The sequence below is a fragment of the Alligator mississippiensis genome, chromosome 1 (assembly GCF_030867095.1).
Source record: "Alligator mississippiensis isolate rAllMis1 chromosome 1, rAllMis1, whole genome shotgun sequence".
In the NCBI taxonomy this organism is placed as follows: Eukaryota; Metazoa; Chordata; order Crocodylia; family Alligatoridae; genus Alligator; species Alligator mississippiensis.
Window position 1 is genome coordinate 382,211,293 of NC_081824.1, and position 23,463 is coordinate 382,234,755.

At 40.3% G+C, this 23,463-nt stretch overlaps 1 protein-coding gene across 1 annotated transcript in view; it reads right to left on the reverse strand.

Annotated features, from left to right (window-relative positions):
• Positions 1-2,494: 2,494 nt before the first annotated feature.
• LOC132249393 (uncharacterized) overlaps positions 2,495-23,463 on the reverse strand; it is a 32,805-nt gene continuing 11,836 nt past the window's right edge. Inside the window, 2 exon segments of the mRNA XM_059724449.1 lie at positions 2,495-2,557; positions 22,675-23,424. Coding sequence (XP_059580432.1) covers positions 2,495-2,557; positions 22,675-23,424 — 813 coding nt within the window.

A 23,463-nucleotide genomic window follows, 5' to 3' on the forward strand; every position in this document is an offset into this window, starting at 1 on the left:
CCAGGGTGGATTGTAGAATGCTCAGAGCCTGGATGGCTCGTCCAGGGGTGCAGGGAGGTTCCTGCTGCTGTGCGCACCTTGGGAGAGGCCAGGGGGCATGTGGCCTCCAGATCTGTGTGTGGGGCAGAGATGGGCTGCACGTTGGACTCTGCACACTGCTGCCACTGCTCCAGCAGCAGCATGACACCATGTGCCTGCTGCCACCAGCTCCTGGAGCCGGCTTCTGGGGTAGCGACAGTGTGGAGAATATCAGAAAGGCAAAAAATTAAGAATGATTTTAAATACAACAAGAAGATGTTCTATAAATATGTTGGCCAGAAAAAAATTACTAAGGAAGATGTAGGTCTCCTGTTAAAGAGCCAGATGGAACTACAGTTGATGTAAAGAAAGTGGAGCTACTCAGCTATTTTGCCTTCATCTTCACAAAACTATTAAGCTGCAACCAGACACCTAATATAGGTTACAGGCAACCCCTGCTTAACGCTGTTTCACTTAACACTATTTTGCGATAGTTCTCATTGATACCCAATTTCACTTAGAGCTCAACGAGTTTCACTATAATGCTCACAGGTATCAAGCAGGGAGCACTGGCAGTGCACAGCCTCATAACCATCTTGCTTCAACAAGAACTTTTGTGCTCTGTGCTCTTTCTTGTTCTTTGTGCTTATGTCGCTGTCTTGCTTTGTCTTTTGAGCTTGGTGTTGAATCAGTCATCGTGAGTCAGAAACGTGTAACTGACTGTGAGACTTCAAGTGCAAGAGTCTTTCTGACTGCAAGAGTCAGAAACAGTGCAAAAGTATAATGCTGGAGCTTAAACTGGATGTCCTGAAGTGAACTCAAGCAGGGGAACACCAGAATGAGGTCTGTAGAGAGTTGAATTTGGCTGGATCAACTGTTGCACCCATATTGAAAAGTATAGATAAAATAAAAGAATGTGGTAGAACTGTAACTCCTTTGAATGCTTTGAAACTCAGTCGGAGTAGTGCTCCATTTATGTTAGAAATGGAGAGGCTGTTAAGTGTGTGGATTGAGGCTACAATGCAATGCCGTATGCCCTTGAACATGCTGCTTATTCAGAAGAAGGCTAAGAGTCTGTATGATAATTTACAGAAAAAAATTGCCTGAAGGGTCTGCTTCTGAGCATTTTATTGCAAGTAAGGGGTGATTCAAAAGATTTAAGAAACACAGCAATTTACATAACATTTCTATTCAGGGGGAGGCTGCTAGTGCTGACACCCAAGCAGCTTCCACTTATAGAAATAAACTTGTGGAAATCATTGAGGAGGGGGGTTATACACCTCAACAAGTCTTCAATGCTGATGAGACAGGCCTGTTCTGGAAGAGGATGACTTCTAGGACTTACATTTCCAGGGCAGAGAAGTCATTGCCAGGTTTTAAGGTATCCGAAGATTGACTTACTTTATTGTTGGTGGTAATACCGCAGGGTATTTTAAATTGAAACTATTGCTTGTATACCACTCAGAAAATCCCAGGGATCTCAAAGGGCGTCTTAAAAGCAGTCTGACAGTCATTTGGAAGTCTAAGAAGAAGGCCTGGCTGACAATGTCAGTCTTCCAGAGTTGGTTCAGGGATTATTTTTGTCCTGCAGTTGAAAAATATTGTGCTGAGAACAATCTTAGTTACATCTCTCTCCTTCAGTTTATTTCATTAGTGAATTCTAACCTGTTCCTAAATGCTTGACTATTATGCCCACAAGGCATTTCTCATTTTAGACAATACACCAAGACATCCTACCACACTTGATTACCTCAGTGATAATGTAAAAGTTGTTTTCCCACCCCCCAATACCACCTCCATTATAAAACTGATGGACTAGCATGTCATTTCTGCCTTTAAGGCTTATTATATAAGGAAAACATTTACCCAGGCAGTCAGAGCTACAGATGGAGAGGGTGCTCTGGCTCTAAAAGAATTTTGGAAGGGCTATAACATCTGCAAGGCAGTAGATAACATTTCAAGTGCCTGGGATGAAGTTGCTTCCAAAACAATGAATTGTGTCTGACAAAAGCTTTGGGCAGACTGTGTCCAGGATTCCCAAGAGTTTGAGGAACCAGTGGCGACAATTCATGACAATATCACTGAGGTTGGAAGGAAAATTGGATTTAATGAGCTTGAACCTGAAGACATCCAGGAGTTGATCAATTCCAGCAGGGAGGCATTGAGCAATGAGGACCTCATTCAAATAGAATGGGTGAGAAGCCATGAAGAGGAGGAAGATGTTCAACCAGCAAGGGCCTTAACCAGCAAAGGCATGGCTGAAGCTTTCAAACATCTTGAAGATTTTCTTTACTACTTTGATGACCCTGACATACAGCGCAGTTCTGCAGTTGCAAGAGGAGTTAACAATGAAGTTAATTGTTACTGACTGCTTTATGATAAAAAGAAGAAGCCCGAAGTGTAGCTATCAATGGCTTCCTTCAAAAAATGCACAAACTCCTGCTTCAATCCCTGCAGCCATCCGTCAAAACCATCCTCAGTCAAGCTCTTCAAAATCCCCTGAAACTTGCACTAAGCTCGACAGGCCTGATTCTGAGTGCTTAAAAAAGCCAAAAGAGCAAAAAGTGAAAGTGAAAGTGCATCTATGAATACAGTTCATTACTTTATTTTGTAATGTTATACATTATTTCAAAGTTCAAAATAGTAAATAAAGCATACATACATTTAAATGCCTGAATTCATTAATTTTATAGTATGAGTGGGGAGCCCTAGGAATGAATTATACTTATTTACATTCACTCCTATGGGAAAACCAGTTTCACTTAACACTGTTTCACCTAGCACTGGATTTTTCTGAAACTAATTAAGAGCGCTAAGCAGGGATTGCCTGTATTTGGATATGAAAGAGGACATGCTGAGGGATGACATAATGAGAAAGAGAGCTTTTGATGGTCTGAATAAATTCAAGTCAAAAGCAAGATATTGAAGGATCAGGTCATAGACCTAGAGAGTGCAAAAGTTCACTATATACAATGGGGCCAATACTGCAGCAGAGGCATTTAGATGCTTTTTGGGATCTCTCCAGTATTTTTAAACAACCTTTACAGAAGCATTGCATTGCCAAAAGCTTCCCCCTCCTTTATGTGCAGCAAATTAGGGTGTTATGCTTTGGGTTTTGTGTCAGGGTTGATTGTGCAGTTTTTCTAAGATTTTAGACTATTTTTATAGGATGGCTTAGTTAAGGCTGATCTTGCCTCAAGTAGGAGGTTGGACTAATTGGCCTCTGGAGGTTCCTTACAGTCCTACCACTTCTCTGATTCTGTGATACTATGATATTTACTAATATTGCAATATGTTTATGGTTAAATATCCTACAAAGGGTAGTGCAGGGCTTTTGAAGTATTTGCTATGTTTAAGACTTTACAATTTTGGCCAAGAGTGCCCCCAATTGACCTAGTTGAAAAGGGGTATTTGTGTTGGGGCATCAAAGGCAGTTGGCTCTGATGCTGACAACATAATTTCCATTCTGTTGGCTACAGAAAATAGTTTGGTTTCACTACACTAAGGCTTTGGACTGCTCAGCTAAGGAGGACTTTTTTACCTGTTCATAGCTAATTCAAGACTCTGAAGAAAACCAATCAAATATAAGGAAATATGAACTCTATTTTTTCACTTCATAAACTCATGGGCTAATCAGAAGTTCTGCATGCAAGAGCAAATGACTAGAAAGCAAGTTTCATTTAGTTTACTTCATCAGTTATATTATAGTAGGCCAAATCCACAAGCTATGGAAGTGTACCAGTTTACAACAGCTGAGGTCCTGGAACAGGATATATTCACCTATTCATTTATTTAATTTGATAAAAAGTGGAAGGAATTTGTTTCTAAATGATACTATCAAAGGTGGTGTGAAATCTTAAAGCCATTGGAGATCCTGGTCCAAGTGAAACATAAATTTGCTTAATTAGTTAGTGTCTGACTCTGGTTTCCTGAGGAGCCCCTGTCCCTTGGTTTGGAACTAGGGTTGCCTTCTGTTGGTCTCAACCCAGTTTTCATCCCTGCAATCCCACTGATGCTCGCTCCCAGCTCCACCCACTAGACTTACCACACTTTTGAACCACGACAAAAGCCATAAAAGTTTATATTCAAATGGGCCATTATTCAGTAGAACAGCTGTCCCTAAGTCCACAGGGCTCCCCCTGTTAGCTACTGATCTCTTCTCTCTTTATCTATATAGCCTGCTCACTGTTGAGGTGAAAGCCTGTGCTGCAGTTCCTCCCATCTAGAAACTCTGAGATTAGTGGGGGGTTTGTTTGTTTGTTTAAATTTCATTAGCTCTTAATTTAGTTGTGTCAAATTAACTCAGGGTATGTGGGCAGATAGGAAATTTTATACTTATTTTGGTCTGTGAACTAGAATATCAAGTTAGGCCCATAAATGCCTCACAGTGTATTCAGACAGGAAATTTACAATCTTCTAATTATTGCTTCAGGTTATCTGCAGTACAGGCAGCACTCCAATCTATCAAGATCCTTCTGGATTCTACTCCTGTCCTTTAAAGCGTGTGCCATTCTTTTTAGTTTCATGTGATTTGCAAATCTGATCAGGAGGCTCTCTATTCCATCTTCTTGTTTATTAGTAAATATGTTGTACATCACTGGACCCAGGACAGACCCCTGTGAAACTTCCTGCCACTCTGACATTGACCTATTATGATTACTCTTTGCTTGTCATTGATGTCTCATAGTATTTTTATTCAGCCCATGTATCTCCAGTTTAGTTATGAGAGCTAGGATCCTGGTTTTCTCCAATTTAAAAAAATCCTCAATTTTTGGATCCAAAAAAGTAAACCAAAATCCACTTTTTCCATGATCAAAATGGAATAGGACAATCAAAATAGGCCAACTACCTATTTACCAGCAGGGTCTTCTTTGCTTCTTCTGTTAATAGATCATCCTTGCTATAAAGATTGCAGGATCTTTCCTCTTTGACCAAGGAAAAAAAAAAAAAAACTTCCTTGTTGTTCTGCAATAAAGTTTAAAATCCAAATTTGGCTAAAATTCGGCATCTTCCATGTTTCAGGGGTGTACTTGGTAGCCATGCTGGTCTGAGACAAAAAGACATACAAAAAACTAGAAACCTTGGTTCCAAAATTATACCTTTTACACAGTTTTTTTTTTACCTCTCTGCCTGACATCTGACACTTCCAGGGAAGGAATTCTACCTGATCAACACATCAAAGAGCTACTCAACACAGCTCACAAAGACACTCTAATGGACCCAGAGGGACAGACTTCCCTCTTCAGCTCCCTCTGTGCAAAAATGAAGTGTATTTCCTACCTATGGGGACTTTTTACCATCTTGTACCGTCTACACTTTTGACAAAACCTGACGAAGGAACTTTGATCCTGAAAGCTTGCAGAAAAGGAAAATTTTCTTGCCATTTTCCAGTTGGTTTAATAAAAAGGTATCATTTTGGAACCAAGAGTTCTAGTTTTTTGTATGTTTTCTTGGGAGAGGTATATATAGAGGAAAAAAATCCCACCAATATTGTTTTGTATCTTAAAGTAGAGTAATTTAACTCTTTATGCTCCTGATTTGTGTTAGTGAGGGTTACTGACATAAATGCTTATGGAGAACAAAGCTTCAAAGACGACTTATTACAAAAGCCTTATAATAACCCTATCCAATCAAAATAAAGAAACCAAAACATGCATCTCATGTACCGAGTCATGATTTGGTCTTGAATAAGACAGCAGGCCATGAAGAAAATAAAACTTCAGACAACCCCCCTCCAAACACACACACACATACATACATACACAGACACACACTTTGGAATGGAAACTTTCTTCTCTTTAACTTCTCTTTTTTAAGAACTGTCAGGCTTCTATCCTTCATTGGATTACATTATTTAAACTTCAAATGGAAAAAATGAAAAGTAGCCATATGGTAATAAACAAAACAAAACAAAAAAGAGGCCCAGCAAATGTGCTCTTTACAAAATCAGCAAGGTCACACAATTATTAACTTTTGTTTCTTCCTTTTAAGCACATTAAAAGAATGACATTTTCAGACTGGACTTTATACCACATATGCTCTTTTCAGTATTTTATAGAGAGGGCAATATCATTTTAATCTTTTATTTTATTTTTTCAGACTATCTTATGAAGCTCTAAAAGTTATTAGAAGCACTCTGCTGCTGTTCAGTTTTAACTGTTAGTGCTGACCTCAGATTTTTTCTTTTTCTGTTTTCATTGTAGAAAAGAAATAACCTTAAGCAATAAATCAAACTCTCAGAGAGCTGATATTTGTGGTCAAACAATTTCCTCTAACACTTCAAGTGAAATTTAGCAGAAAATAATTTTACAGTTTGATTTATTACTTTTTGGTTTAACAATTATTCCTGAAGCAAGGAAACACAGGGTTATTAGAAGATATGGTGATTTTTCTGGGGAAAAGGCCAATATTTAAAGCTTAAATCACAAAGATATGTTTTAAAAGATCTTAAAATGTATTGTCTCATCACTTCTGCTCCAAGTGTAAACAAAACCAGGTGTTTAAAGGAGACTCACTCTTACAGACTTCACTTAAAAATACTTGGGAAACAGGATTACCATAAATGTGTAAAAGATACTTAAACTATTTATTGGTTACAAGCTGCCAATTAACTTTCATTGAGTACCTAATTAAATAGGTCATCATGAGTGCTATCAGTACCTAACAGAATTGCAAACACAAAAGAAAAGTGATGATGAAAGAATGTTAAAGATAAAACCCTAAATACTTACCTTCACTGCTAGAATTTTTTTTTTTTAGATATAACATATAACAGGTACTAGCTATCCCAACGCAACAATTCCATGGGAGCAAGGCTTTTCAGTTATACCATAAGATAAACTCAGGCAGGTTATCCCTATACACAAACTGATGTTGGAGAGCTTATTTTTTTATAAAGCTGAAGTATCTTCTTGGAAAACAGAGCATATACTACTCTTTGTTCAACATGGGTGATGTCATGGTGAGTGTCTTCTATAAACTACCAGACCAGGAGGACGAGGTAGATGAGGTTTTCTTGAAACAGCTACAAGAAGTTTCCTGATCACAGGCCCTGGTTCTTGTGGGGGACTTCAATCACCCGGACATCTTTTGGGAAGCCAACACAAGAGTGCACAAGCAATCCAGGAAGTTTTTGAGAGTGTTGGGGGACTCTATGGTACAAGTGCTAGAGAGATCAACTAAGACCATGCTCTTCTTGACCTGCTTCTCACAAACAGGGAAAAATTAATGGGAAGTATAGAAATGGATGGCAACTTGGGCAGCAGTGATCATGAAGATGATTGAGTTCAGGATCTTAAGGAAAAGAAGGAAGGAGAGGAGCAGAGTAAGGACCCTGGAGTTCAGAAAAGCAGACTTTGACTCACTTAGGGAACTGGTGGACAGGATCCCCTGGGAGGTCAGTCAAGGGAGAAAGGAGTCCAGGAGAGCTTGTTGTATTTTAAAGAAACCTTAATGAGGGCACAGGAATGTACCATACCCATGGCAGAAAGACTAGCAAGTATGGCAGAAGACCAGATTGGCTTAGCAGGGAACTCTTGAATGAGCTAAAACCAAAAAGGAAGCCTACAAGAATTTGAAGTTTGGAAGCAGGAGTGTAAGAGAATTGCTCATTGCAGGGATGGAATCAGGAATGCACAATTGGAGTTGCAGGTAGCAAGGGATGTGAAGGGTAAACAGAAAGGTTTCTAAAGTATATCAGCACCAAGAGGAAGGTCAGGGAAGGTGTGGGTCCCTTACTGAATGGGGGAGGCAATCTAGTGACAGATGATGCAGAAAAGACTCAATGCCTTTTTTAGCTCAGTCTTCAAATGCAGTGTCAGCTCCCAGACTACTGCACCAGGAAACACATTTTGGGGAGAAAGTGAGCAGCCCTCATTGGTAAAAGAACAGGTGATTTAGAAAAGCTGGACATGCACAAGGCCATAGGGCTGGATGCAATGCATCTGAGGGTCCTGATGGAATTGGCTGATGTGATTTCAGAGACATTGGCCATTATCTTTTAAAACTAATGGTGATTAGGAGAGGTAGTGGAAAATTCAAAACTGGCAAATATAGTGCATATCTTTAAGAAAGGGAAGGAGGAGGATCTAGGGAAGTACAGACCCTGGAAAATCATGGAGCAGGTCTTCAGGTAACTTATTTCCAAGCACTTTCAGGAGAAGCTGATTAGGAATAGTAAGCATGGATTCACCAAAGGCATGTCACTTACCTGATTGCCTTCCATGATGAGATGAATGGCTCTGCAGATGGAGGGAGAGCAAAGGATGTGATGTACCTTGACTTTATAAGGGCTTTTGATGTGCTTTCCCACAACATTCTTGCACACAACCTAAGGAAGTACAGGCTAGATGAATGGACAATAAGATAGATAGAAAACTGGCTGGATCATTAGGCTCAAAAAGTAGTAATCAATGGTTCGATGACTCCATGTCTAGTTGGCAAGTGGTATCAAGCGGAGTGCCCCAGGGGTCAGTCCTGGGCTAGTTTTGCTCAGTATCTTTATCAACAACCTGGAAAATGGGATGGATTGTACCCTCACCAATTTTGCAGATGATATCAAGTTTTGGGGGAGTAGTCAATACACTGCAGGGTAGGGCTAGGATTCACCTAGACAACTTGGAAGATTGGACCAAAGTAAATCTCATGAGGTTCAATAAGCAGAAGTGCAAAGTTCTGCACTTAGGATAGAACAATCCCATGCACTGATCAGGCTGGGGATTGACTACCTAAGCAGCAGCAATTCTGCAGAAAAGGACCCCAGGAGTTACACTAGGTAATAAACTGAATATGATCCAACAGTGTGCCCCTGTGGAGAAGAAGGCTAATGATATCATGGGCTGAATGAGTAGGAACATTGTCAGCAGAACTAGGGAAGTGATTCTTCCCCTCTATTTGGCACTGGTGAGGCTACAGCTTGAGTACTGTGTCCAGTTCTGGACCCCCTACTACAGAAAAGATGTAGACAAATTGGAGAGATTCCAGGAAAGGGCAACAAAAATGGTTAGGGGTGTGAAGCACATGCCTTCTGAGGAGAGGCCGAGGGAGCTGGGCTTATTTAGTCTTAAGAAGAGAAGACTGAGGATGGATTTAATAGCACCCTTCAAGTACCTGAAGGATGGTTCCAGAGAGGATGGAGCTAGACTGTTCTCAGTGATGGTCTCAAGTTGCAGGAAGGGAAGTTTAGGTTAGATATTAAGATCAACTTTCTCACTAGAAGTGCAGTAAAGTACTGGAACAGGTTATCCAAAGAGGTTGTGGAATCTCCATCCTAGGAGTTTTTTAAAGATCTGGCTAGACAAAGCCTTGGATAAAATAATCTAGTTGGGGATGGTCCTAATCTGACAAGGGATTAGGACTAGATGAACCTCCTAAAACCCCATCAAACCCAATTTTTTTTTTTTATATGATTCTATGATTTCTTAGCAGTTAGGTGCCAATCTTGTTTGGACCTTAGACATCAAGTTAATAAATATTATTCTCACCTTGGCTAGGGACAGACGCACAGAAAGCCTAACCCTGAAATAATTCAATCTTTGCAGGTTAGTCTAGCTTGCAGAGACTGAATTGATTTTCAAGTGCATAGACATTCTCTGTTCATTCCAGAAATGCAGGCACATGCCTGCAGTGACCTAGGCCAGACCCACGGGTGATAGTGCAGCCCTCCCTTCCTTTCCACAGGAAAGCTGAGCTGAGGGGTGGTGGCGGGGCATGACCAGGTCCTGGCAGACTTGAGTATGACTGAGGAGGCCTGCAGGGTTCAGTGGGTGGGGGAAGAGTGAACTTGACCAGATGAGGGCATAGCTAAACCCCCATGGTAAGGGAGATGGGGGAGATGGAGAGCTCTGCCTACTGCAGCAGCTCCCTGATAACCAGGAGGAATCTGGGCACACACATCCATTGTCCAGCCCCAGAGGGGGACTCTTTCCCCTTGTCCTTCTCCTGCTTTCTCTCCCTAACCACTGCAGGGCAATAAGGGGGCTGCGCGTGGCACTTCCTGACACTAGTTAGGGACTCTTTCCCTCCCCCCTCCTCACACAAGTGTTATATTTAATTGATCTAAATTACTGTACATCCTAAACTAAAGTAATTTGAACAAAAACTAAATTAAACTAGATAACTTTAAACTCAATAACTAAACTAAACTATATCAAGAAATGGCTAAACTAATCTAAGAAGGGTTTAACCTGATATAGTGAATGCCTGCACATGTTCACAGCCCAACTCTGGGGCTAGGAGAGCCCAGCCACTGGCCCCAGCCATGGACCTGTGCTATTCCTACCCACTGTTTTGACCCTGAACAGCTATTTTTAAATCTTGATCACATTTCCTGATGGTGCAAATCCCTTAGTAACCCAGCAGCACCCCTCCCTGGACTCACCACCTCTTCCTCCACCCCACCTCCCAAGTTACTTACCTTGGGCTGTCCTCACTGCTCCTGGCACACTTTTTCACATCCACAGAAATCTTTTAAATCAAGACTAAGATACATTTCAAGAAAGTTTTGGAGGGAGGAGAAATATCATTATCTAGTTTGATACTACAAATGAAGAAATGACAAGCTGAGCTGACCATTTTACAAACAAGCCAGGACCTCAGTTATTCACCCAACCTATGGAATGAGTAATTATCAGGGATCCTGTATTTGTCTGATTTTAAAAAATCCCCAATTTATGGATTTAAAAAAGTAACCCCAAATTCACATTTTTCTGTGATTAAAATGAAATGTCGCGATTATATATATATATCTAGATCTAGATAGATAGATAGATCGATAGATATCTATACATCTATACGTATATCTAGATCTATATAGGGAATGTAGTGAAGGCAATACAATGGTAGGAGTCTACTACATACCTCCAAACCAGGAACAAGTGCTTGACCAAGAATTTGCCAGGGAACTGGCCAAGGCTGCATGCTCTCAGTGCATGGTCATCATGGAGACTTCAAGTACCCTGTCATCTTATGGGATGAGCACTTGGCCAAATGTGATTGGTCACAAAGCTTCCTTACATGCATGGGTGAGCTCTACCCATTCCAAGAAGTTTATGGGCCAACAAGAGGCAAGGTGCTGCTGGACCTGGTACTGGCCAAAGGAGATGATCTAATCAGTGACCTAAGTATTGAAGGGAAGCTGGGTGACAGTGACCATGAGTTGATTACTTTCACTATCCATTACAAAGCTGGCAAATCAGCCAGCAATGCAGTAATCCTTGACTTTAGGAAAGCTGACTTTCATAAGCTCAGCAGGCTTGTTCTTGAGGCCCTGAGAGGCCATAATTTCATAGGGAGGAGAGCTCAGGACGAGTGGTTGCTCCTTAAGGAAGCAATCCAAGAAGCACAAGGGGAGTCCATCGCCATCCATAGGAAAGGTGGTAAAAGAGCAGAGAAAAACAGTATTTCTGCTAATTATGAATATTTTGCTGGTGCTATTGCTTTAATCAAAAATCAGTTGCAAAACAAAAAGTCTATTTGTATGGAATACTGTGTACAAAAATATTATTATTGTGCTCTAATATTGTTAAACATTCCAGATTTATGTTCAAAACTCTTCAAATATTAATTAAAATGAATTAATTTTCACATTTTTTTAATCTGCTTTTTCTTTATCATTTCAGTAGCAGGGATCCTCCCTCCCTTTCCTCTGTTCCCAGTGCAAGTGCTTTATATCACAAGTACTTCTGAAAGTTCTAGATGACTTTTAGAGACATGTCAATGGATTGCTAAAAAATATAAAAATTCAGCAAACTTTTAATAAACAAAATTGCTTTTTCAGACAGCTTCAGTGGCAAGATAGCCTGTCACTGGGAAATAGGGTAATACATTTGGAGAATTCAGATCCATGCTCAGCAGCAGGATAAACTTGTCTCCCTTGTCTGTTTAGGCCTCAAGGCTACAGCTCCTTAGAAATAGGTGGGTCAGGACTTTCTCCTACTGTTAATAGAATAGACTAAGCTGGTATCAGAAAATTTTTGATGAACAGAGGAGAAAGTCAAATGGGCATGAAGGTTTTTACAATATAGGGGAAAACAGAGAGCCTACCTGTTAGTCTATTTAGACAAAAATATTGAAATGGGACAGGGACAGCGCCTCCTTAATGAAGGTTTCTCTTCCTTGCATTCTGGAGGAGAATACAGATTGGGACTTGCTGCAGGGGAAGGGTGGTTCTACTTATTTACAAAAATATTACTGTTTATTGATGAAAGTTTAAAACTCAGTTATTTGGAAGACCCATCCCTGAGTACTTCAGGAACTGAAATGTAAAATACAGATGTTTGAAGGCATTTTATCCTTTTTCTAGCACATTTACTAAATATATGAAATCATGCAAGGCCTAGTTACTGTTGTTTTAAAAGGTTTCAGAAAGCTTCTAAAATGTAGAACATGGTGAGATCCACCAGAAGTTTGAGAAACCATTGAAGAAGGCACACACATTTACTCTGCACCAGATCTTCTACCACCTATTATGATCCAAATGGATTTAGATGCTTAAATACAATCTTGTTCCACCTTGTTTGAATCCCTGAAAAAAAATGGTGAAACAGAAGGTAGGTGGGTCTTCCTACTCTGCTCCATTTTGGCCATTTAATCCTAAATATAAAATGACAACAGGTTATCAAAGTAGATTCATTAGTGTATTCTCAGAAATTCAAGTAGGGTAGAATATTTTCATGGTTCAATATGGAAGTCCACTTCAGTGTCCTATAGAGGCCCTATGTTATGCTTAACCCTGTTTTTTAAATAAATAGCTGCCCTACTTATTCCAATCACATTTATGGTGGGCAAAGCAACCTGACACATATCTGTTGTGATGACACAGCTTGATTTAAATCAGAAATAGTACTGCACCATGAACGTTCTTCTCCCATTATACTCAGTCACACATTTTGTTAAGAGGTACTTCTATTTATAGCAAAAATGCCTCCATAAATGTCCTTACTGATAAAGATTCTGATACAAGATTACCTCAGGAAATAGCATTTAGCCTTAACATTCTGAATTTTGCTGATTCTCATACTGAACTATCTATGGAGGGAAGAGTTGAAAAAAAGTAGACTAAAGAAGGCATGAAGAAAAGAGAAACATTAATTTTATTCTGCTAACATGGTACCAGTGATGTGCGCTGTCATGTCAAAAGTCTAGTCATGGAATAGACTACTAGAATTTCTGAAACCTAAATGTACCTCAGATTTGACATGATTCATTATGTCAGTCTTTAGGTGACCAGAAAAAGGAACACAATGAAAAAATCAGGAGTGGTGGTCCCAGTAGGCATAAGGCAATTTCTTCCCAGCCAAAGGTATAGTTTCTCATGCAACATTTGAAATGCTCAAATGCATAGCAAATCAGAAATGAAACAAAAGGATTTCAACTCAGCTATGTTGATTCACTCAATACCAAGAACTTTTTTGTACTTCAATATAGTTTTTGAATTCCTTATGGTAAAAAAATCCAGGTGTTAGTAATTATTCACTCATCACCACCATACAACAAAAGAAAAGAGAAAAAAAAATAATTTATCAATTGAAACTAATGTAAAATCTCTGTATTATCACTTATCAGTCAACATATTCCTAGGGTTTGCATAATCAAAAGAAGATGCATAATTCATTTAGATAATTAAAAACACATTTAAATGTTCTAAAAGCTCTGAATTATTTAGAGGAATGGGTAATATCCATATACTCTAAAGGAGATATTAAAAGAAAGGTCCAGATTAGATTTCTTGAAAGAACAGCAGCAGGTAGGCCAACAGATTATTACTAATTATTTGGAAGGTACAATAGGAAAATCACTAATAATTAGATGCACGGTAGGTAAACATTCCATGCCAGACTACCAGTGGGTTGGGTAGTCTAAAGTTAATAATTAGGGCAGTCTGAATATTTTACAGTGCTGTACTGAAGAACATACAACTTTTTTTTCATTGAAAAAAAATGCAACAAGGATCTTCTAAGGTTCTCAGCACTCCAGCGTATACCAACTTCAAGCTCAGCACCAACTCTTAATATTAAAATGTATAATCTGTCTTTTCTTTTTCTTTTTTTCTTCTTTTTTCTTCTGGCACAGACATGAAAGCTGCTCTATTTAACACTTGCTAGATACTGACAAGGATTGGTTGACTATTTTCTATCAAAACTGACTTTTGCTGCATACCTGGGTAGTGGCTAAACTTTTATTTCTTCCTTTACTTTTTGCAAGAATAAAGTTTTCTTTTCTGAAAAGACACATTCAATTGGAAGTGAAAGTTATTATACTTATATCCATAAATTAACATTTGAAATTTTCCACAGAATTAAAAAAGAGACAGAGAACTTTTTTGAGTACCACTAAAGAACATATAACCTTTTGTTTTCATTGACAAAAATGCAACAAGGAGTGCTCCTTTACAGTTCTAAGCAGTTCAGCATACAGCAACTTCAAGATCACCCAATTCTAGCATTGTGAAATTGTAAAAAAACAAAAACCTAATTATAGCAATTTAAAAAAGAAATTCTTATATGAGAGAGAGAAATTTGTTTTTCTAATTCTGAAATGTAAGAATTTTACATAAATTTGTTTTTCATTTAATAATAATGATATTTTTTTTTATTTTCATGACAATAATAGTCAAAATGCATGTTAATATTACTGACATTATAATGTCATCCTAAAATTACTCCAGGTACCATATCATTTTTATTTTTAAAATAATTAGGGACAGCTGCTCCTTACTACTGATTGAAACATTTTTTCTCCTTTTTGAGATTGCACTTTCTTTTACTTGTGTGGTAGTGAAACAGTTTGGGTTATTTGGTGTTCATGGGAATCCCGTAATATTGTACATCATTTCTATGGAGAATGGCTATGCATGTAACTGTCTCTTTTTACCTGGAATTATCAGACATGTATGAGTGTCCAGCTATCTGAATCTACTACTACCCCTGTTAGAGCCAAAACAATGAGCTAGATGGGTCCTTGTTCTGACAGAGCATGGTAGTTCTTACTTTGATATCCAAGAGACTATGAGAAAAAAAATAAATAAGAGGACTGGTTCATGTTAGGTTCTTTACAGCATCCATCATCTTATCTCTATAACATAGGTAGAGAATAAAAATGACTCTAGATCAGTGGTTCTCAAAGATTTTTAAACTCAAGGCAGCCCTCTGAAAATTCCAGGTTTTTATTTACACTTTTATTTTTTTTTAAACAGAAAAATAATAAGAGCAGTTCTGCAGCTGCAAAAAATCTCAGAAACATTATGACAGGTCAGAATAGTTTTAAAACTATAGATTTCTATTTTAAAATCTCTTAATTTATCTTTTTAAACATGTAGGTGTTTGTGCCCCTGTGCTAATAACTTGTGGCATCCATGGCACACTAAAAAGACTCTCACAGATCTCCAGTGCTTTTTTAGGCCTCACTTGGATATGGATTGATATACTATTGATCAGTGCATATACAAATCACACAGTAGTTCATTATTACTGCACAGTAGCTTGTTACTACTGCACAGTAGCATTGCATGGCACGAACCATGACATGATGCTACCGCACAGTAGTAATGAGCTACTGTGCAGTCATCATCACCAGAAAGCTGTGCAGGGATTCTACTATGCAGTAATTCCAGTTATGGAGCAGTCATTTAGCACTTGAGTATATAAGTACTAAATGACTGCACAGTAACAACTGCACAGTTAGCAGCTCACGGAGACATGGCCACAGAAATCCAGATAACAGTATGAAGTGAAGTAGGCCCAAAAGAATATAAAACTAGGCATAGCATATATGGATTGCACAGAAATACTGGAAAGTAGTCTGTTAGTTTTAGAAGTGCCTTCAAGGCCAATAGATAGAGAAGAATTGATAAGACCAGTATAGAACACCAAAACAAAGATCGGAGTGACTTGGCAAACTGTCTGGTTGGGAGGGGTACATTAACTGGTGAGAACTAGAATGTGCATGATGTAAACATGAAGTATTGTGTATGTGTTTTCTTGGTGTATTAAAAAGGGGCCTGAAAACCTTTAATATTTATACTGGGCTTAGGGGTTATGTTCATGCCTGTGTGATGCCTGTTAATGGCCTGGCTAGCTATATGGACCAGCTGGTCATAGATGTTAGTGTCTAGGCTGACTAAGAGACAATAAACCAGGTTGAGTTCTTTCTTACTAAGAACCAAAGCCTGCAGCCTCTTTCTTGTAACAGTAAGGTTATCAGAGGCACAATATTGCAGATGATATCCCGACAGCACACATTCAGACCATACAAACTGAGTAAGCATTAGGGCCGTGTGAAATTTCACCAGCTGTTTTATTTTGATGATGTTTTGATTCATTTCAAGCTCGAAACAGTGATATCAAAATGAAACACTTCAAAACATCCTCAAAACAAAATGAGGGTAGTCTAAATGTTTTGAAAGTTTCAAAATGTTTTGAGTTTCAAAGCTGTAGCTGGGCTTGCCTGCAGGGAAACAAAAAGTAAGGAGAGGGAGGCGGAAGAGGGAGGAAGGACTGCTCTCATATTGACTGTGTAGCTGGCCAGTGACTGTGATCCTTCCCTGAAGTCCCTTCCAATCACAGTGTTCTGGGGAAGGTATAGAAAAACAACATACAAGGCAGCATTGTTTGAACTGGCCTGCTTTCTGCCTTGAGGTCTGACAGTTACTGAGCTATCCTCCACCATCTCAGGAGCATTAAACAACAAAGGCTACTACTAGCATTGATTTGAATAATTTCCTACTAGCTAGCCTAGCAAGTGGGATTCCAGAATACCTTTTTCTTTCTTCTAGACCCCTTTATTTTATTATTATTTTCATTGATTTATTATTTTCAATGCTATAATTAATTGGATATTACAATATAGAATGTATATAGGAAGGGAGATACTTTTATACCTTGCAGCATATATCACATACCTTATAGAATTTATATAGGACTGCAGATACATTTATATCTTCTGGCATGTCTGTAGGGGGCCTTACACTTCATCTTGGACATTTGGAGCAGCCAGGGTGGAGATCACACCTACATCTCCCTCACAGGGCACTGGTGTGTCCAGTCAGGCTGTCGGTGGGCTCTCCTTCAAGTCAAGGTAATGGATGAGTCCCACACGGCAAGGGAGATCATGGGGGTCATGAACCGCTTGGTGCAGGGGTAGCTCAGTGGGCAGGGAAAGCTCACCCATGGGTTCATGGTCACTGACAATGAGGCCAATATGGTCATGGCAGTCTGTGATGGAAACTTTGTTGGCATCCACTGTTTGGCATACAAGTTCCACCTTATTGTCAGGGATGCCTTGGAGCAGGACAGGGCTGCTGGTGATGGCACCATCTCCAGTAGCAAGCTCATTTCCAAATGCAGGAAGGTGGTAGGCTACTTCCACTGGAGCATCAAGGGGGGCAAGATGCTGCAGTACAAACAATCAGAGAACATCCCACAGTACAAAATCATGCAGGATGTGGACACTTGGTGGAACTCCACATACCTCATGCTCAAGAGGCTTTTGGAGCAAGAAAAGGGCATCCATGAGATGGCCTTGCTTGGGAAATTGGGATCAGCGGCCCCCTTAAAAGAACTAAGTGGGATACCATCTCCCAGATCTTGGGGATCCTCAAGCCTTTCCTCAAGGTCAGCAAGACCCGCAGCACTGGTGATGCCCTCCATAGGCAGCTGATCCCCATAATAATGGAACTTCAGAGTCAAATGGAGAGCTTCCAGCACATCAGTGTTCCTGGCTGGGACAAGCTGCTGACAACAGAAGTCCAAGCACTGGTGAGGTAGCTGAAGGAGGGCATCAAGAAATGGTTTGATCCCTTGCAGTCCAGTATGGTCCATGTGCTAGATGCCATGTGTGACCTGAGGTTGAAGGGCAGTGTGTGCAGCATCCAAAGCCTGAATCAGTGGATGGAGGTGCTGGTGAAGAGAGTCAGGGAGGCAAAATGGGAGGTGGGTGGACATGGAAGAGGGGGAATCCACTGTCCCATGCCAGCACACCATCCACCATCCAATCTCCTCCTCCACCACTTGTGCTGTCAAAGTGGGCCAAGGGCATGGCATCCATGGTGGGGTACAGAGGCACCAGACCCCATCATCAGGCAGGTAACACTCAGGCCTTGGTGGCTGCCAAACTCGCTGAGGACGTGGAGCTGCTGTTGTGCGACCCCTTGGCCTATTGGGCAAGCCACAGCCAGATGTGGCCGGATCTGGTTATGGTTGCCAATGAACACCTGTCCTATCCACCGACCAGTGTTCCAAGTGAGAGGGTGTCCAGCATCGCTGAGGATGTAGTGACACACCCACTGCACCTGTTTGGATCCTGGTTTGCTTGAGCAGCTGGTGTTCCTGAAGGTGAACCTCCCGCTGCTGTTGTTCCCCAAGCTTCCCCATTATAGCCTATGGGCAAAGCATTGAAAGAGTGTTGAAACAGCAAAACTCTTTCAATGAAACAAAATGGACCAGTGTTTTTGTCCCATTGAAACTTCAAAATGGAAGTTGAAATGGAACAGTGCTGTTTCACACAACCCTAGTAAGCATGACATAAGCAAAAACACCTAACCCCCTAACCAAGGCAGATAGCAATACTAATGGAGAGAGCCCAAAATATGGGAGTGGAGGAGCAGATATCAGCCAATCCTTGCTGGCTCCTCATGCACCAGAATCCCCAGCATGAGAAGCAGGGGTTTTGCCCTGACACTCCCTTCAATCAATTCCCAGGCAATGAGAGCCAAGTGGAGGTAGTAGTGTAGCAATCTGTCTGCCCACTTAATGACCATTCTCCCAGTAGAAACTGACCATCTGTACATGGCCTTACTTAGAGCACTTTACTTGAAAGTAGGAGATACCTTCTCTGAGTGAAAGAGACCAAGTTCCTAGCCTTCCTTCTCCCAAGGAGAATGCTCTAATCAATTAGGTTAAAAGGTGAAAAGGCAGTCTTCCTCTCTCCTTCACCATATTTTTTTTCTGCAACTATAATTTGAGGACTTACCCTGCCTTAAAGCATCCAATTTCATGAGGCAGCTCTCTGACTAGAGTGTGGGCCTACTAAACATGCATGTTCATAATGCATGAGTGGGCAAAGTTGAATACCAAACTGTGTGTAAGTCCCAACATCTATAGTTATGCAGCCGTTATATGCCATTTAATCACATAAAACAAAATCAGTTGTAGCTCAAAGTGTTATAAAGTGAGTGCAGAAGAGAGTAGAATCAAGCCTACAAATTGTTTCATGTGAATTTTCCCAGCCACTTTACCACCAAATCAATTATGTTTACAATAAAAACAAATTAAAATGTCAAACCAAATAAATATGCACAAAACCTATGTTAAAAGCATAATATTAATTTTAGAAAGTCAAAATTTTATGGTTATTAAATATTAAATTTAAGGTTGCTTATACATCCTTAATTCAGATATTTTTGAGGAGGGATAAGAAAGCAGACTTTAATCATGTGAGCACATTTTTCCATAGTGCCTAAGCCTCATTCATTGCACACTGAGGCTCACATTCACTTAAATGAACAGTTATTCAATATTTTGTTTTCTTCTTGTTATTCAATGTGTGATCTAATGCCTTATTTATTGCACACTTCAAAACCTTGTCTGAAAACAGAATTATTAAGTTCCCCTCTGGGTGTTTCAGTTACATTCATCATTCATTATTGGATTGTAAACAAATAAGTTTTAATTTATCTTTATAACAACCTTGTGAGGTAATGGGGAAGTATAGTACCCATTTTATAATATATGACTGAAGCTCAGAGAAGTTAAAGTCACAGAATATTACGTCACTAATTTCAGGTGTTCAATTTAAGACAAACTAGGCATGTCTGCACGTGCTTTACTAAGCATTAGACTAATCTAATGTATAGTAAAGCATCGCCATCACATGTGCATGGCAATTACTGAATAGTACAGGTGTGTGAAATGGGCCATATTCGATTCAGGTTCGGCCTGAATTGCGGACAGTGATTGAAGTCGTGATTCAGATCACTGTCCTCGATTTGGTTTGGCTGAATCCATATCTGAAGATCCAATGCTGATTCAGAGAATCAGGGATTCGGCCATAGACACAGCTTTAAATGTTTTTTCTACATACCTCGAGGTACCAGGCATGGCTTGTGAATGCTATGATGGTGGGGCAGGTAGAGCAGCCCACATGAGTGCAGCCCACCCCCCCGCATGCTCGGTGGCAAACCCGGAAGTGGACCAGAAGTACTTCCTATCCACTTCTGGGTCTGCCACTGAGCATGCTGGGGGGGGGGGCGGGCCTGCATCCCTCTGGCTCGGCAATCAGCCCTGGGGGGACCCCAAGTGCTCCACGAGACCCAGAAGACACCAGTTGCCTGGTACCTTGAGGTATGTATAAAAAACATTTAAAGCTATGTCTATGTCTGAATCATCGAATCTTTCCCATCTCTCCCAATTGATTTGGAAGGTTCAGATTAGATTTGAAAAGATTAAAGGACCTCTTGATTCAATTCAGATTTGGAGATTCGGCCACAAACTTGGGCCAAATCTCCACCAAATTGAATTAACAAGTGAAGCTTTGCACAGCCCTACTGTTAGGCCCCAGCTGAAGTCTGGGTTCGTGCCCGGTATGCAAAGGCCAATAAAGATACCAGGGGTGAAAGTATAAAAAAAAATTATTGCTAGCAATAAAAGGTGCAAGCAGAATAATTTCACAGAACAAGCACACCAGATATTCAATACTAAGCCCCTTATATACAGGGGTTTGAACCTTCATAAGCATCCTTGTTTGCTAATTGGCTGTAAAGGACTGACGCAAGGAGTTCTTTACTGAGCATGTCTCTATACCTGTGTTTTAGCTATGTATCTCATTAACATACATATATGTTTCATTAGCATATTTCTTCGCCACCTAGGGGAATGATTTTTAGTATTTTAATGAGCTCTTTGTCCCAGTACTCTGATTCTGTTTTTGTTTTCAAGCCTCCTCTATCTAAGACTGTCTGCTCCTTATCATTGCAGATGGGCATTCGTCACATAACATTCACTTTTGCTTAGGCTTTGCATAGTAGTTTCTAGGTCAAACCTCACATTCCCTCCTCTGGAGCATTTTTAATTATTATTAATTATGATTGCTCCATTCAATTTAACTTAACACAAATCTAGTATTTTCAGCTTTCTTTGTTTGCAAAATCATTTGATTTACCTTAGGCCTGAAGATAGATGCAATACAAACAGGTATACATTGGATACAGAAACAAACCATAATCCCTATAAAACAAAACAGAACAACCATACAAAATAACTGTTTCAACCATCCAAAATTGGGAAGCCAGGAAGTTAACCAGGAAAAGTCTAAACCAGATGTTTCTTTCAACGTCTGTGTCAATCGTTGTAAGGCATCAATTTTGTCTTCAATTAGCACAGAATTATCAGTGAGGTTGAAGCAGCACATTCCTTTTAAGGTTTCACACCCCAGATTGTGTCGTAACAAGAGATAATCAATAGCGGCTCTATTTTCTAAGACAGCGTCCCTTAGTTGTTTTTGTTCAGCATTCAGGGCTGAGAGCGCTCGAGATGTAGCATTTAGTCCTTTTGCTAAAACACAGGCCACTGCATTAAGATTTCTGCTATTACTTACAGCAAGACCCGGAACCCCCACCATAGATGCAGCTAATGCTATGTATTCTGCCTTATATAATAGTCCAGGGGAATCATTCTCATCACAATCAGCAGTGAGAGTAGTATATGCTCGTTTAAACCTCCCACCAAGAGGGGTTTGTTCAATGTGCATTAGGTCAGATTTCCTTGGAAGAGCTGTAGTTACCCGGGCAATGGTGCATGGTCCCCCAGTAGCATTTGCTGGAAGATATTAATATATCATTCTCCCTCAGGCCAGAAACCATCCTCGAGGAAGGATGGTATGTGTGTATACATAGGATATTTGACTAGTCTTATTACAGAAGATTTTTCTACCTTGGTTCAATTTAAAGCAATTATTGGTACAATTAACTCTTAGGAAACATTCAGAAGAATTAGCTGTTGCCTAAACCCGTACAGAAAACATGTCTCTGATTTTCTCTTTTACAATAGTCCCCCACTTATATATATCCTGATATGTATTTTTTTCTCTACATCTTTCAGCATAGTATAATTTTGTAAAATTTTCAAAGGGGTAGGTACTGCAATTAAGCATGAGGTAAAAACCAGGTGAGCATTGATCCCTCCCGCTAAGCAGAAGTCCGTTCTATTTAATATTTCCCGGGCCAGATAAATCCAGACATTTTCCTGAGGGTCAAATTTTTGTTGTAAAAGATTTTCTCCTCCTATGAGTAGGAGTGGACAGATCAGGGCGCCCCACACTAAAACCTTGAACAATTTCATAATAAGGCTTGTAAAACTTGATCAAAGATTGACAAATTATTTAAAGTTCTTTTCTTTTGAATAGGAATTTTAAGTCTCTTATCGGCTCCACCTTCCACTGTTCTCTGCCTCCAGTCCCGAAGTTTGCAGGGGTTTCTTCTTGTTCTGGTCCAGCCACCGGCTTTAGGCAACTGAAATGTATCCAAGTCTTGATTCCTTCGAGCTTTGCTGCCGTCGGGGTCGTTAAAAGTACCCTATATGGGCCCTTCCATCTGGCTCGAAGTGGTTCCTCGCTCCAATCTTTTACAAGGGCGTAACTCCCAGGTAATAATCTATTTTCCGGGGCAGGAGACTGGTCCTGTGTCTGCAGCACGTCCCGTACCTGCTGATGGATGGAAGACAAAACAGAAACCAAGGACCATACATATTCTCTAATCATTCCCTCCCCTAAAACATGTAACTGTTGTTCAGTACCCATGGGCAGACTCAGAGGGTAAGGCTTACCATACATTATCTCAAATGGGCTTAATCCCAATTTAGAATGTGGTGCGACCCTTACTCGTAACAGGGCCAAGGGTAGGGCCTCTGGCCATTTGAATCGAGCTTCTTGGCAAATCTTTGCAAGGTGTCTTTTTAAGGTCTGATTCATACGTTCCACCTTTCCACTGGACTGGGGTCTCCAAGGGGTGTGTAAATGCCAGCTGATTCCCAGGAACTCAGAAACCTTCTGAGTAATTTGTGCAATGAAATGTGGGCCATTGTCTGACCCTATTCCTTTTGGAAGTCCGAAGCGAGGTATGATTTCTCGTAGGAGAGCCTTGACCACCTCTCGGGCTTGGGCAGTCCGACATGGGAAGCACTCAACCCAATTAGAGAAAGTGTCCACAAAGACAAGGAGATATCTCATCCCCTGTTGCCGGGGTAACTCAGTAAAATCCACCTGCCATTCTTCTCCTGGCCCATTGCCTATTCTCTGATGTCCTGAAGTTTCTTTTCTCCCTCCTTTTGGGTTATTTCTCTGGCAGACCTCACATGTCTCTGATACCTTCTTGGCAGCCTCTCTTAATCCCACTCCAGTTACATAGTGACTGATCCACCTTACAAGGGCCCTGGGTCCATAGTGGGTGCCATGATG